Below are 15,335 nucleotides of genomic sequence, written 5' to 3'. Positions count from 1 at the left end.
CTTGACAAATCCCACCAAAATGGGGGGGACAAAGGCTCAAAAATAAGGACACATTTTAAATATTGCTCTTATAAACAGAAAGTTGCTAGAATAACAGGATCTGTTAGCATGCATTTTTTGAAGGACATGAAGTCTGAAACTCAAATACATATCATTATTTAGTGACTTTAATCCTTAGATTGTCCCAGCAATTTGTCAAAAAAACACAAATTTTATGAAGAATGGACCAAACATATGAGGCAAAATTCTGGACATTCTGCAAAAATCTGTACAGTTGAGAGGTATGCCAGCCACACCTATCTTTCTTACATGCTGTGGTGGCTGCAGTGCTAGGTGGACCTGTGGAGTACTAGTTGGCTTACAGAGCCACCTGTGCTGCCTGGGAGCAGAATTCAGCTTAGCACTAGCACAAGCACACAATCCATGCCAGTTGGATTGCTTTTACCAAACACAGCCATCTTTTTTTACACACACATGGTTGTTGTACTGAACAGAATGTCACTTGGCACACAGCCTGTGCTGAGTTGAGTGCCAGGTAGACCTTCAAGGCTATTGGGTGGCCAGTGAAGCACCAGACACAGAGCCAGGTTGACCAACAGAGGGCCTTATCTAGATGTGGTTTCTTCTCTAAAAAGACCCATCAGTAGTGTCCTAGTAAACTATCCATGCCAGTGGAACTGGGTATAGTTATAGCTCGACTTGTGGATTGCCTTACCCAGTCATAGCTGTTACAGTCATGTACCTCACAGCTGAAGTGGTGGGTGGACTGGCAGAGAGCTGAGTGGAGATCTCTGTTGACTTATGGAGTGCTGGATGGAGTGCTAGTCAGAACTGGCACAGAATAAGTATTGGGTGGTATGCCAGATAGCCTTGGCACAGAATGAATACTAAGTGATATGTCATTTGGTACCAACACAGCATGTGCGCAAAGTGGAGTATCAGGTAGCAGAAATAGTCAAGGAGGAGTGGCAACTGCCACAGAGAATTCTGGTCAAAATGATTGTACTCCTGAGATTGATCATTTCTTTGTGCTTTTTGTATTAGATCATATGGACATTATCAGACTGCAGGTCAGTGAATTCATCAGTCTTTTATATTCAGCGAGGTAGTCTACAATGTAAGTTTGTATTAGTCTGTGTTAACACGTACTTAGAGCTCATACTGCCTACTGATTCTGGAGGATAGTGGTTTATAATCTAGTCATCTATTGCATCAGGTATAATGTGGCCCTTTTAGGTTTGGGATATTTTTTTCAACACTTCTGACTGATGCTTAACACTTGCAGTTCTGTATGTTTATATATCTTGATGGTCATGCTGTGTGTTGTCCTGCACAGACTTTGTTTACTGAAAACACCAATCATTTTAAAAACTGATTTACAGACAAAGCAGATGTTGTGTGTGCATGCATGCATGCATTAGTGGGGGATTGCCACCATAATCTGCAGCAGTAACCAGTGATATGCCTTTCAACCGCACCTGATTTTGGCCCAAAATGTACATAACTATGTTCCCGGTCAGTCACTGCAATCCAGTAACCAAAAACTGTTGTCTGTCTACAAACCTAACAAATCTGCTGGGAACTCCCTGTACTTGTATAAGGTTCCTAAGGCCTGGAACTCCTTACCTGTATCCGTCAGGTCTATACCCTCCCTCCCTTCTTTCAAAACCACTCCAAAATACTTCCTAGTTAAAATCTGGCATGGTTCTTGGTCAAAACCAGGATAAACTATATCCCTAAATGTGAACAAATACCTTTTCATTCCATATACCTCCTTCTCTCCCTTTTTCCACTTACTTCCTTACTGCTATCAAGCTCTCTTCTCTGACTTTCTCTCTAAATATACCTTAAATCTGTTTTTCCCTGACCTCATATTACAATTCCTGTTTGCATTAGACTAACTTACCTTTAATTCCTCTAAAACCTGTTGACAATTTCTCTAAATATTGAATGATTATCATATAACTTATTTCAATTCTTAACCAATGTTTTTATATTATGTCTAATTTGTTTTAATTACTTAAACTGCATATATTTTTGTTTTATCTTTGAAGATTATAAAATTATTGTTCTTAAAATGTTTTGTAATAATTTGGTGTTTTCCTCCTCAGGCTTCTGCTGAAAACGGGCTTCTACCATTTGGACTTTCCTGGTAATCAAATGTCAGTAAATAAAGAAATAAAATAAATACAATTGTATTTCAAGGAAGAAATGTGCTATGTTCAAGACTCAAAGCTGGCAAAGTTTATGCTCCCAATCAACCGGAGCAACAAATTCTTGAGAGGATATGCAATTTGCATCTGGAAATAATAAAGTGTAAAGAAACAATAAAAACAATACATTTTAACCAGGTAGTACAATTAAAGTAGAACAAGAGCTGCAGAGTTGTGCTATCTATATATATCTACTAACAATCTGAAAGAAAAAGTGATAGCATACTCATTCCCTGATCATCTATGGTATTCAGTGGGCATCAATTTGTTCCACTTCATAGAAGTCATGTGTGTCATATTTGTGAATTACAATTCCAGTCTCCCTAAAATAATCAAACTGGAAGACACAACATGTGTGGTTAGTGTGTTAAATTTTCAAGACAGGGGATACCTCATGTCCTAATATCAGACAATAGTCTGCAAATACAAATTAGGAATTCAGAATATTTATGCGACCATGGGAAGTCAGACATATAGTATTCAGTAAAAGCTATTACTATTCTAATGGGCAAGCACAGAGAACTATCCAAACTATCCGAGTACTCTCAGTGAGAAAAAGCCATAGCAAAATCTATCAGGACTGTCATCTTTTGACTCTCAGGTACTCCACTATTGATATTCAATTTCTTAACAGCTCAGCTGATAAGAAACAGAAAGCTGAAAAGCAGATTTTGCACTTTAGCTGCATTGATGATACCTGAACACTTAATGTAATGTAAAAGAAATGCTGTAAAGAAATTGACAGAGACAGAATGTTACTATGACTGAAACTGCAGAAGACAACCAGATATACAAGTCTAAAACATAGCAATAATCCTGAAAGTCTGAGAAAGTTTCCCCAGACTGAAGCTCAAGTTGTTTGTAATGTATCTTAATTGAGATCTTCTGAAGTTCATTGAGAAGATGGAATGCCATAAAGGAGAATTGCAGACACATGTACACAAGAAATATGTCAAAGCTTCAGAAAGATGAACAACCTTAACTGTTATAAACAGTTCCTTCCTGTGAAGATAGGAGGTGCTGCCAGCACAGCTAGTTGGAATTTTGTAAATAATTATAAGTCATTTGTGAATATCAAACTAATTTATACGAGATGCCTGTGTTACAAATGCATTAGAATCATATGTCATATGTATATCAAACTGATTTGTACAGATGTTTGTGTTGAAAAGGTATTTGTAAAGTACTTGTGTTTGAAATGTATCCACAGTGTGGCCTACTGAAGAGAACAGAAATGTACATGCACTATTGTAACTGTTAAAATGTATGTGTTTTAACAGAGGAAACTGGAAGGTTAACCTCAGTCCAGCAAACTTTAAAATATATCTGAAATTAAATCACTTTATGGCCTAGGCCTTAAAGATGTTATCTCACAGGTTTCAATGCAGCCAGAGACACAGAGTCTGTACTAGGAAGCTTTCTGTATTGTCTTTGGGGTGAACTAATTACTACTCTGGAATCATGGAAGTATGAAATTGTTTTATGACTTCCAGCACCTGTCACAAATCTGAGCAAAAGCCCTTGTGTGTGTATTTTTACATGTAGGTGCTAAATCCGACCAGCTTCCAACTATAGGGGTTTGTTATTTGTTTGTAGTGTTTATTATGCAGTATGAAATGTTTTGTATTGATGTTGATCAGCTTGTTTAGTGGTTTGAGTCAAAAGTCCTTGTATTGTCATGTGATGTCTTTTTACTATAAATATCTTGATGTTTAGTGATGTACCTATTCTGAAGAAGTCAGGTGACGGAGCTGACAAAAGCACTCAATAAACAGTTGGATATTACTTTGGTTGGCGTGGACTGTTTCTGCTGGTTCTACTGCACTTACCTGGTTTGGTTCTTTGTAGTTCTGAGTTTGTGGTGTGCCAAGGTCATGGTATCAGTATGAGTGCCAGTTCATGCACCATTGTGCATGAACTGGCACTCATACTGATACCAGTTCACGCACCATTGTGTTGGGTAATGACCCTGTGTACAATATTGGACTTTTGACTCAGTTGTTGCAATAAATTACCAAAGAGGTGACCAATGGTTCTCAAGGTTTTGGGAACAACAATACCTCAGTGGACACTGATGTTCCACCTGCACAGGGGAACAATACTGTGTCTTCTCAAACACCAAATGAGTACCATGGTGGACTTTTCCTCGGTGGTGAGAATTTATCTTTTGTTTCATGGTTTAATAGAGACATTACCTTACCTTTATTTGTAACCACAACAATTCTGAAAAGGGTATTTTTCAACAAATTTTGACAGCTTTTGAAAATAAGCTGGTCAAGGTAAGAAAGCTCAAAGTTGAGAACGCATATTTTAGGGAGTGTATAAAAAATAAATTGGTCCCTAAAAGGTTATGGAGCTGGAAGTACCCCAACGGTCTTGTTAATGATTCAATTTGACATTTTGAACTGTTAACACTCTTTGACAAACAAGGTATGGAATTGTTGGAGGTGCTTATGAAACATAACCAAAATGCTATAGATATACTATATGCAGAATTGAGTGATCTTGATAAAACTTTACATGATGATCTACTTTTCGAATCATCTATTTTGGCATGCAAAGCCATTCTGAACAAGACTGATAGAACTATTGCAGACATTCAACTCAGAAAAGGTAAAATGTTACAAAGAGACATAGCAGCGTATCATGCTGGTACCGCCTATTTGAAACCCCCACCTATCAAAAGTGTACAGATTACCAATGATCCAGTAGGAGGACACGGAAAGGTTTCTGGAGGAAGAGCTGAAGAGCGACTGGCCAATAAAACCCCTTTAGGGCGGGATCCGCCACGCAGATCCGAAAGGATACAGAATCAAACAGGAAGACCACAATACAGGCCTCAATGGAATTAGCAGCGGGGGAGGTACCAGTGAGGAGATACTTCTTGGAATGGAGAGAGATGGACCAACAGGTGGAATTAGATTACCACCTTGGCATACCTAATGGTGAACCGATGGACATTAACTTTTGTACTGATTCAGAACGTTTTGATGACATTAACAGTAATGTAAATGATTTTTATGTAAATGGTTATACGGCTCATACAACATGAAAGGTGATTTTGTTGTACATAGCTATTCTATGCAGCTGCTGGATGTACATTTGTGGGAAATACTTAGCAAAGGTTTTAATTTTGTTCCTACTTCCAGAGCCAATTTGGTTAAATTGATTTTAGATTTGAAAGTTTTCGTGAGGAAAATTAATTTTCAGTTAATGTTTGGGAATGAAACATTTTCTGATAATCATTTACGTAGAAGTAGTACATGGAATCTACCTTTACCTAGTGTTTTAAGTTTGTTTGAAACACTTTGTGATTTTGATTTCAGAGCCATTGTTAGTAGCAAGAATGTTGACGATAGTTTGTGGAATCTTAATGTCAATGAAAGAAGGTTACTTAATAAATTAGTGTCTGATAAAACCTTGAGGGTAATGAAGCCCGATAAAGGGGGGGGGAGTGGTTTTAATGACTAAAACTGACTATAATAACAGAATGAATACAATGTTATGGGATGACACACTTTATGAGGAAGTGTCACGTAATTGTTAACATTTCTCATCATCAAAAAGATTTGGCCTTGAAAGATTTGGTGGATCAAGGCCAAATTGATATGGAGGTATATAATATTTTGAGTGTCAGCCACCCTAGGGTACCGAATATGTTCAGTATCCCTAAGATTCATAAAACTCTTTTTACACCCCCCCCCCATGAGACCTATAGTTAGTGTAGCGGGCTCCAAAACTTTTTTCATAGGTAAATACATTGACTTTAGGCTGAAGTCTGTCCTAATAGATGAGGAGCACCTTTGTATTGATTTGTGGCATTTTTTAAAAAGACTAAATGGCCTGGGTGAAGTAGATGATGTTTCTTTTTTTAACAGTGGATGTGGTAAATTTGTTTAATGTTATTCCGCACACATTGGGGCTAGAATGGTTTGAGGAATTTCTATTTGACTCCAATTCAGTAACAGTGATGTGGGAGTATTAGTCACCCTTATGGAGCTAGTTCTTAAACACAATTTTGTGTTTTTTGAAGGGCAATTCTTTAAACAACTAACAGGGGTAGCTATGGGGGCATGTTGCACCCCTATTTTTGCGAACATCACCATGGTTATGTGGGAACGGAAGTTACTTTTTAATTATATTTTTGCAGGATCATGGAATTTATATTTAAGGTATATTGATGATTTGTTTTTTTTGTATGGAAGGGAGATGAGAATGATGTGAAATAATTTTTAGATTTCCTTAACAGAACTACAGGCTTATTCAAATTTATGTACAATTTTAATAAGGAAAGTATGAATTATTTGGATGTCCTTGTTAGTAAAGGGTCTAATAATAAGGGTTTGGTTAGTAATTTATATAGAAAGCCCACATATAGTAACAGTTTACTACATTATACCAGTTGCCATCCAGAGCATGTTAAGAAGGGTCTTGTAAAAGGACAATTTGTTCATATTTCACATATGGTAACTAGGGAGATGGACTGTCTAAGTCCAGTGTAAAATTTTGGAAGAAATGTTACTAGCTAGGGATTACCCGATTAAATTGATTAACAGGGCCTTGGAGGAAGTAACTAACAAGAGGGCATTAGGGGTATTTAGTCCACTCTTGAGTGATACTTTTTGCCCTCAGAGTAGTCAAGGCAACTTATATATTCACAATGAGGTGAACAAACAGGAACATGTAAAATTTTTAGGTCCTCTTTTGTAACAATTTTTTTCCATTGACCACACTGCCATCATCGATGTACTGAGGAAGAATTGGACTATATTTAGTAGCCAAGGGGACACTATTGACAAGTTAGGACCATACCCTAGCATAATTTTTAGAATGGGTAAGAACTTTAAGGAGCTATTGCAGAGCACCAATAATGTCCGAGTTCGGCAAGGTAGGGTTACTCATGCTTGTGGTTTTTGTGCACAGTGTATATTTATTCATTCAGTGGATAAGATAACCATTAACAGAATAAAAGTTTATGCAAAAGGGAATTACTCATGTATCATGAAGGGGGTGATATATGCAGCTATTTGTTGTCAATGTGCAGGGTTTTACATTGGTAAAACCAAGAGGAGTTTCAAGGATAGGGTTTACGAGCACATTCATGATATAAGAATTGCTAGTCCCAATAGTGCCTTATATAAACATGTTTCACAATATCCTGGTCACGCCTTTAAATTTTTAGTTGTAGAGATAATTAAACCAGATCCAAGGGGTGGCCCATGGGAGAACATACTTAATTTTAAAGAATTATGGTGGCAAATCAAATTTAACGCCACCAACCCACCCGGTCTTAAAGACAGCGTTAGTATAACTAGCTTTCTGAAATTGCATTCATTTTTTGGTTAATTCAAGTATTTGGTTAATTTAAGCACTAGGAAAGTATTTCATTGTTTTTACATCTATTTATGAAAGCTTTAAATATATATGTATTTATATTTATTTGTTTGTAGTGTTTATTATGCAGTATGAAATGGCTTGTATTGATGTTAATCAGCTTGTTTAGCGGTTTGAGTCAAAAGTCCAAGTATTGTCATGTGATGTCTTTTTACTATAAATATCTTGATGTTTAGTGATGTACCTATTTTGAAGAAGTCAGGTGATGGAGCTGATGAAAGTGCTCAATAAATGGTTGGATATTACTTTGGTTGGCGTGGACTGTTTCTCTGCTGGTTCTACTGCACTTACCTGGTTTGGTTCTTTGTGGTTCTGAGTTCTTAACAGCTCAGCTGATAAGAAACAGAAAGCTGAAAAGTAGATTTTGCACTTTAGCTGCATTGCTGATACCTGAACACTTAATGTAAAGTAAAAGAAATGCTGTAAATAAATTTACAGAGACAGAAATGTTACTATGACTGAAACTGCAGAAGACAACCAGATATACAAGTCTAAAACATAGCAATAATCCTGAAAGTCTGAGAAAGTTTCCCCAGACTGAAGCTCAAGTTATTTGTAAAGTGTCTTAACTGAGATCTTCTGAAGTTCATTGAGAAGATGGTATGCCATAAAGGAGAATTGCTGATACATGTACACAAGAAATATGTCAAAGCTTCAGAAAGATGAACAACCTTAACTGTTATAAACAGTTCCTTCCTGTGACGATAGGAAGTGCTGCCAGTACAGCTAGTTGGAATTTTGTAAATAATTATATGTCATTTGTGAATATCAAACTAATTTATACGAGATGCTCGTGTTACAAATGCATTAGAATTGTATGCCATGTGTATATCAAACTGATTTGTACAGATGTTTGTGTTGCAAAGGTATTTGTAAAGTACTTTTGTTTGAAATGTATCCACAATGTGCTCTGCTGGAGAGAACAGAAAGGTACACACCCTATTGTAACTGTTAAAATGTATATGTTTTAATAAAGGAAACTGGAAGGTTAACATCAGTCTAGCAAACTTTAAAATATATCTGAAATTAAATCACTTTATGGCCTAGGCCTTAAAGATGTTATCTCACAGGTTTAAATGCAGACAGAGACACAGAGTCTGTACTAGGAAGCTTTCTGTATTGCCTTTGGGGTGAACTAATTACTACTCTGGAATCATGGAAGTATGAAATTGTTTTATGACTTCCAGCACCTGTCACAGATCTGAGCAAAAGTCCTTGTGTGTGTATTTTTACATGTAGGTGCTAAATCCTTCCAACTTCCAACAATGGGGGGTTGCATTGTTAACTAGAAGTCAGATTACCAGAAGCAATGTCATTCTGCAAGCTATCAAAGAAGTAATATTTTACATATTATTTTCAGAAGTCTCTTTGTGAGACTGACCATTCTGTATTCTGTCTTGGGCCTGACAACAAGAAGGACCACATTATCTACCTTGGTCTGTTAAGTAAGTAGGGAATAGTATAATTTTCTTAGATTCAGTCAGGAATATAATGAAGTTTAGTTTAGATATTGTTTTTCTTTATTTGTCTGACCTGTCCTTCAATGTTATTTTAAATATGTCCTGTTATTTTAAACTCTGATGTCACTGTGAATATATACTTAGTATGCTTTGTTCTTTTACTATTTATTATTAAATAGATTTAAACCTTTCATTGTTGCTGATCTTTGTAGAGATATTTAAGTTTTCAGAGTATTTGCATATTTGAGCCACTCCTAATAGCCTTGTTCTTGGTCAAAGCACCAATTGTATTCATATTAATTTCACTCAGTATGTTGGGTACCAGTGGAAGAACCTTAAGGTAGCTGGCAGGAGTGTCTGGTGGCAGTCATAACTACCTAATAGTCTGGGCAAAAGGGGGCATAGTTAGTAGATCTGTGCCAGCCTTTCCCAGCTGAGTGTGCGTGTGTGTGTGTGTGTGTGTGTGTGTGTGTGTGTGTGTGTGTGTGTGTGTGTGTGTGTGTAAATCAAACCTCAAAGAGTGTATGTGTCAGCTACTTGGGCAAAGACATGAAGCACTGGTTGAACAGTGAGGATACGGAAGTTCTTGGCTTGGACACTCAGCTGAGATGTTAACTCTATAGCTGTGCCAGTGGGCAGTCTTATTGGAGATCTGGAGAAAGAGGGAGAAACCATCCCCAGACTGACTGTGTTCCCCATGTGCTCTTAAGGGAAATTGTGCTTGATTGGGCTTGTTACAGAAATCTGCACCTGGAGATACTGTTTGTATACCTATTACCCTCCCAGGGAAAATCTCCCAGTGGTGCCAGTGGTGAGATTGACCCTCTTTGATTACTGGCCCAGAAGTGGGGTGTCACACTTCCCATGAAAATAGAGGCTGTGAAAACAGGGAAATCGAGAGTTGCTGATAGAGGCTTTTGAAGTCACATCTCAAAATCAAGCTGTTGTGCATCTAAAATTGTCCCAGTAGGAAGGCCAAACATCTAGAGCAGACAGTCCTGTTAAAGTCTCCATTTATGGAAAAATCCAGACAGACTCATGGACTCCTTTTGAGTGAAATGATTCTTGTACTGAAAAACTGCATTATTACCTATCCCCCAGATTTACTATTCTTCCATGCAGGACTAGCTTAATCCTGCACAGAAGCGGCCATTTAGGAGTAGAATGGCAGCGTGCCATGCATATTAATGAAGGCACACTGCCTGAGCTTTTAATCTTACATGGAGCACGTAAGATTGCCGGGGGTGTGTCTGAGAGCAGAGCTCTCAGAATATACATGCCCCTGCAATGAAGAACAGCAGATAAGTCCCAAAGGATTGAGCGAGACCGCTCATAGGTGTATGCATACCCCCAGCAACATCTCCCCACGTGTACAAGAGCAATAGTTAAAACAACAAATATAAAGATCTTTTTCTTTATGAAACAGATGAAATTTAGCCATAGGTGCATGAGTTTGCCCATCGCTTAGCTACGGTTAATGCAGCTTAAATGGCACAAGAGGATAAAAAACAAGATATATACAAATGAAAAAGTACAGCAATAGTGTAGTGGGCAGAGCATTTGCCTTACGAGCAGTCATTCCTGGTTTGAGTGCCACTCCAGCACATTCCGTTTTCCATGTCAAATCATTTTATGACCAATAGTTTTTGTTGCATAACCTATGAAATAACATATATTTGTGAACTGGAGTACTGCATTAAATGCAGATGTGAGGTGTCAGTGTCATAATGTTGCAAAATCCACAGATTATCACATGTGCCCCATACAGTATATGTACACAGGATTCAGGGATACAAATGTAAGGTAAAATGTGTTATGAATGATAACTCCATACAGCTTCCAAATCCCCCACCTTCCCAAAAAACCATTAGACATTACTGTCTAAACTAGTGCAGTGGTAAGCAAGAGTAAGCACTAGTAAGCAAGTGTAAGCACTATTAAGCAGTAGTAAGTGGGAGTAAGCATATGTAAGCACTAGTAAGCTGGTTTAAGCCCATTTGCACAGTGGTAAGCAATGTGTACACAGGTTAAGCAATATTGAAACGACCTCTCTGTAAGCATATTTAACCAGAGGTTAACAGTGCTTACCCTTGCACAAACCCATGCAAACCCACTTACAAGTGCTTAAAAGTTCCTTAATCACTCTGTATGCAACAGCCGCTGTTCTGGCCAGAAACAAAATAAACAGCCATTGCAGGTCTTGAACCCAGAACCCTGCACACTATAGTCACAGTAGTTAACCACTAAGCCATTACAGCAGTACACAAGATTGAGGTATCACCAAACAAATCCTCACTACAGTAAAATCAAACTGAACATGTAAAAGGAATCTATATACAATCTTATATTTTATAACCTACTACATAACATAAATATGTGAACTGGAGTTCTGCAGTAAGCCCAGATGTAAGGTGTAATTGTAATAAAGTGTTGAAGTCCCCTAATAAACACAAAGACCCCATACAGTGTACATACACATAAAGTATGGATACCACATATATAACATGTAATGACTAATAAATCAATGCCAAAAAGCAAATATAATGCAAATTAAATATTAAGCAATGCTAAGCATTGCACAGGCCAGCTTAGGAGGTGAAAGCAATGTGTAGGCCAGCTAACTCAATTTGCCCATTGGTATACCCCTTTAAACAATGCCAACCTTAGGGAAGCAGGTTTGCCCATAGCTGAGCCTTTTCAAAACCATCCAAGCATGGCAAAGTGCGAGACATTGGCCCTATTTAAACCCAACAGGCAGGAATACATCTCATAACTGGTTATAGCTTCCCCTTGCAGGCACCATGTCTGGAATGGGAGAGGGTGTGTGCTTTTGGGTGCAGCACTGGGGCATCCAGGAGTCCAGAGTCATGGCAAGACTCCTCATCAAAGACCATGAGCTGAGACTGCTGCAAGGCCAGTACCGGGGTTCCCAATATAAAGCAGAAGCCTGGGACCATCTTGCCCGTGACCTCACCAGTGCCACTGGCATACCCCAAACTGGTGAGCAGGTCAGGCATCACTATGCCAACCTGAAGTGGCAAAAGAGAAATCTCTTGGATCAGTGGATCCAAGAGGCTAGGAGAACAGGAGAGGTCCCAGCAGTGTGTAAGTATCACTCCACTACCTGGTTAATAATTGCCAGCTCATGTATATTATGGATATGTATGGCTAAATATTCCTCTTATGTCCTTCACAGTGGCAAGTGAGTGGGCTGTGAACCAGGATGCCCATGGATGTCGCTTGGAGAGGTTGTGACATGAGGCAGGTTAGTAATACTCTTGCATGTACTGTCATAGGAAATAAATCTAAAAGTATTAGTAAGTTAATTGCCTGTAGAAAGCCTGTATTGTTTAAGGCAAGTACTTCATACACCAGAGAATATGGCAGGAAGAGTCTCATATAGGTTCTATGTAAATAAAAGCATAATGGCTTGACAATGAAGGTCTAACTGCTGGACTGCATGTGTTTACTCTAGTATCATATGGTAATGTAGATTTGCAATCACTTAATAGTGCTGTTGTATGAAGCACTGTTACTCACACTGTGCAACTTAAATAAATGTGTAGAAATGTCTGTATATGACTGGTGTAGTCCCCAGAGGTAATTTAGTACAACTGAGAAAGACATAGACAGAAAACAGTGAAAAGACAGACAACAAACTCCAAATAGCACATGCAACTGAGACATGCACAGTTGTATTTTTAGCAAACACCGCCATGGTTTGAATCCTGGGAGTGGTAGTAGTCTGCATACAGAATCATACCCCACAACTGTACAAATATGTCCAGAAGGTCTAGTAAGTTGGCTCATATCTGCTGCCTGTCACTCTGTCCCCCTGGGAAATCAGTGGGATGATCCCACACATATAGGCAGCAGACAATAAATACAACTGATTGTCACACATCTATAAGATCAAACCTGTCACTCTAGCAACTCCCCAAACTGTTATGAGAGTAATAAGCCAAGTATGTCCCATCTACACCCCCATGTTTTCAAGCTGTGACCAGAGTATGTACAGTAACAGAGTGAGATGTATTTGCATAATACTAATGTGAAATCTGGTACTTTGTGTGGCAACATTCGGGTAGTGCTAACAAACATTGTTCCCACAGGTTTGTCAGATATGAGCACTGTGCCCAGAAATAAAAGACTGATAACCTGTGCTGGTACTGTTTACTTTGGTATTGTATGGCATTGTTATTGCTGCAGTTGCTCTGAATAATAAGGTATTATGCATCTTTTTTGTCTTATCTATTAACCTACCCAACCTAACTCCCCAAATATACCTACTATCCCTCCCCAACATCCCACTCCCACCTGGAAAAAAAAAGGGCAACCTGTTCCCAAAAAAAAAATCTCGCCCCATACATTGCTATCCATTTTCCATACATGTCCACTGGATACATGTAATCTGGTCTAATTGACATCACAACATATTATTGTTGTCCTCACCCCTCTCTCAAGGGTTTGAGTGTCCAAATCTACCTCCAAATTCAGTGTATATGCACAGCTGTTGCTGTAGAAGAAATGGGCCACTATGGACCTTCCCTACACCCTTCCTGCACATCCCTAGCTATTTTCCCTATTGTCTTTCCCTCTTTGTGTCCCTTTTTCACCACTTTCCTATCAACCCTTTTTTCTTTTCTTTTAAAGAAATTAGTGCTAAAGTAAGCGAGACTAAGCATTTTAAGCAGCAGTAAACGGGTTTATGCCTGTTTGCATTGGGGTAAGCAATGCCTATACAGGTTAAGCAATTTAGAAGCTGAGTATAAGAAACAGCAACCGGACGTTAGCAGTGCTTACCTCCATGCAAACCTGCGCTAACCCGCTTACAACTGCTTAAAAGTGCCTTAATCACTCTGTATCCAACAGCCCTTGTTCTGCCCAGCAACAAAATAAACAGCCTCTGCAAGGCTCAAACCCAGGACCCTGCGCACAACAGGCAAAGTGATTTACCACTAAGCCATGTCAGATATAACACTGATGTTTTCACAAACATATCACCCAGCACAGTCATTCAACAGTACAGGAAATGTATTTAAACATGTAGATGTATGTGTGTGTGTGTATATATATATATATACAGCAATATATATAAGTATCTTTCTCTCTCTCTCTCTGTATATATATATATATATATATATATATATATATATATATATATATATATATAAACAGACATATATCTATAGATATAAAAGAGAACATAACAAAAACATATATGTACACATGCACCATTAATGGGGGTGAGGGGGCCCAAACAACATATGTCTTGTATGTATAGCTATCCCTCCCAGCCAAACACATCTGCCCTGCAATACAATACCAACTGTTGCAAATCCCATAACCAGGGCCTGACACAACATGGGCACAAGATGTTAATAGTACTCCATCCCACCTGTATGATGGCAGGCTGGTATCAGTAACATATCATGCAGTACACTCTGGCTACTATAGGGAATGGACAATGTGGAAGCAATTAACATTCCTAAGATACATATACGCAGACACATATATGCAGATACATATATATATATATATATATATATATATATATATATATATATATATATATATATATATATATATATATATATATATATATAGATATAGATATACATATACATATATATATATATATATATATATATATATATATATATATATAACTACACATACACACACAGAGATATGTATAGGAAGATACGTATGTAGAAGGTACACACAATACGGAACAGCCACTATGCCTACAGTTGCATACTTGGGAAAGCTTTATTTGTGTACTATTGCAGTTTTATATGCCATGTCATATAGCTTTGTAGACACTGACATACATATAAACAGACTAATTCAACTGTGAAACAGTTATATTAATACAGTATTCTGAAAAGGTTTACATATGTTGCTGTCCAGGCCGAGGCCTTCAAGTAGTACAATAGTAAAGACAGACTGGGCCACAGGTTAACAATCAATCAACAGTAAGTAATGCAGATGTATAGTCCAGCAGCCTCTGTCTACACTCTGTAGACAATCCCTAGGGGGTAAAGACCTCAGCTGACACAATGGGATATATCTGTTACATAACAAGGCATAACTGACACCATCATAATCACACTAACAAACAGAACAGTCTGCATGGCAGGAAGCAGTAGGCCTGCATTTACCAATGGTGAATTGTATGGTAATGTACATCCAGATACCTTAAGGCAGCTTACCCCTGATTCCCCCACAGCCCAGGTAAGTTATGGTGCATCTCCCCCCCATAGAC

The 15,335-nt window shown here is 38.1% G+C and overlaps 1 protein-coding gene across 1 annotated transcript in view; it reads right to left on the bottom strand.

Moving 5' to 3' along the window:
- Positions 1–15,335, bottom strand: part of LOC122796908 (CD109 antigen-like) — a 969,469-nt gene that overhangs the window by 908,727 nt on the left and 45,407 nt on the right. Inside the window, exon 2 of the mRNA XM_044065708.1 lies at positions 7,899–8,004. Coding sequence (XP_043921643.1) covers positions 7,899–8,004 — 106 coding nt within the window. The remainder of the gene's footprint in view (positions 1–7,898; positions 8,005–15,335) is intronic.

Source organism: Protopterus annectens, chromosome 1.part0 (assembly GCF_019279795.1).
Source record: "Protopterus annectens isolate FY-2018-M chromosome 1.part0, PAN1.0, whole genome shotgun sequence".
Taxonomy (NCBI): domain Eukaryota; kingdom Metazoa; phylum Chordata; order Ceratodontiformes; family Protopteridae; genus Protopterus; species Protopterus annectens.
The sequence above is the reverse complement of the archived record's forward strand: the minus strand, read 5'-3'. Positions and strand labels throughout refer to the sequence as shown.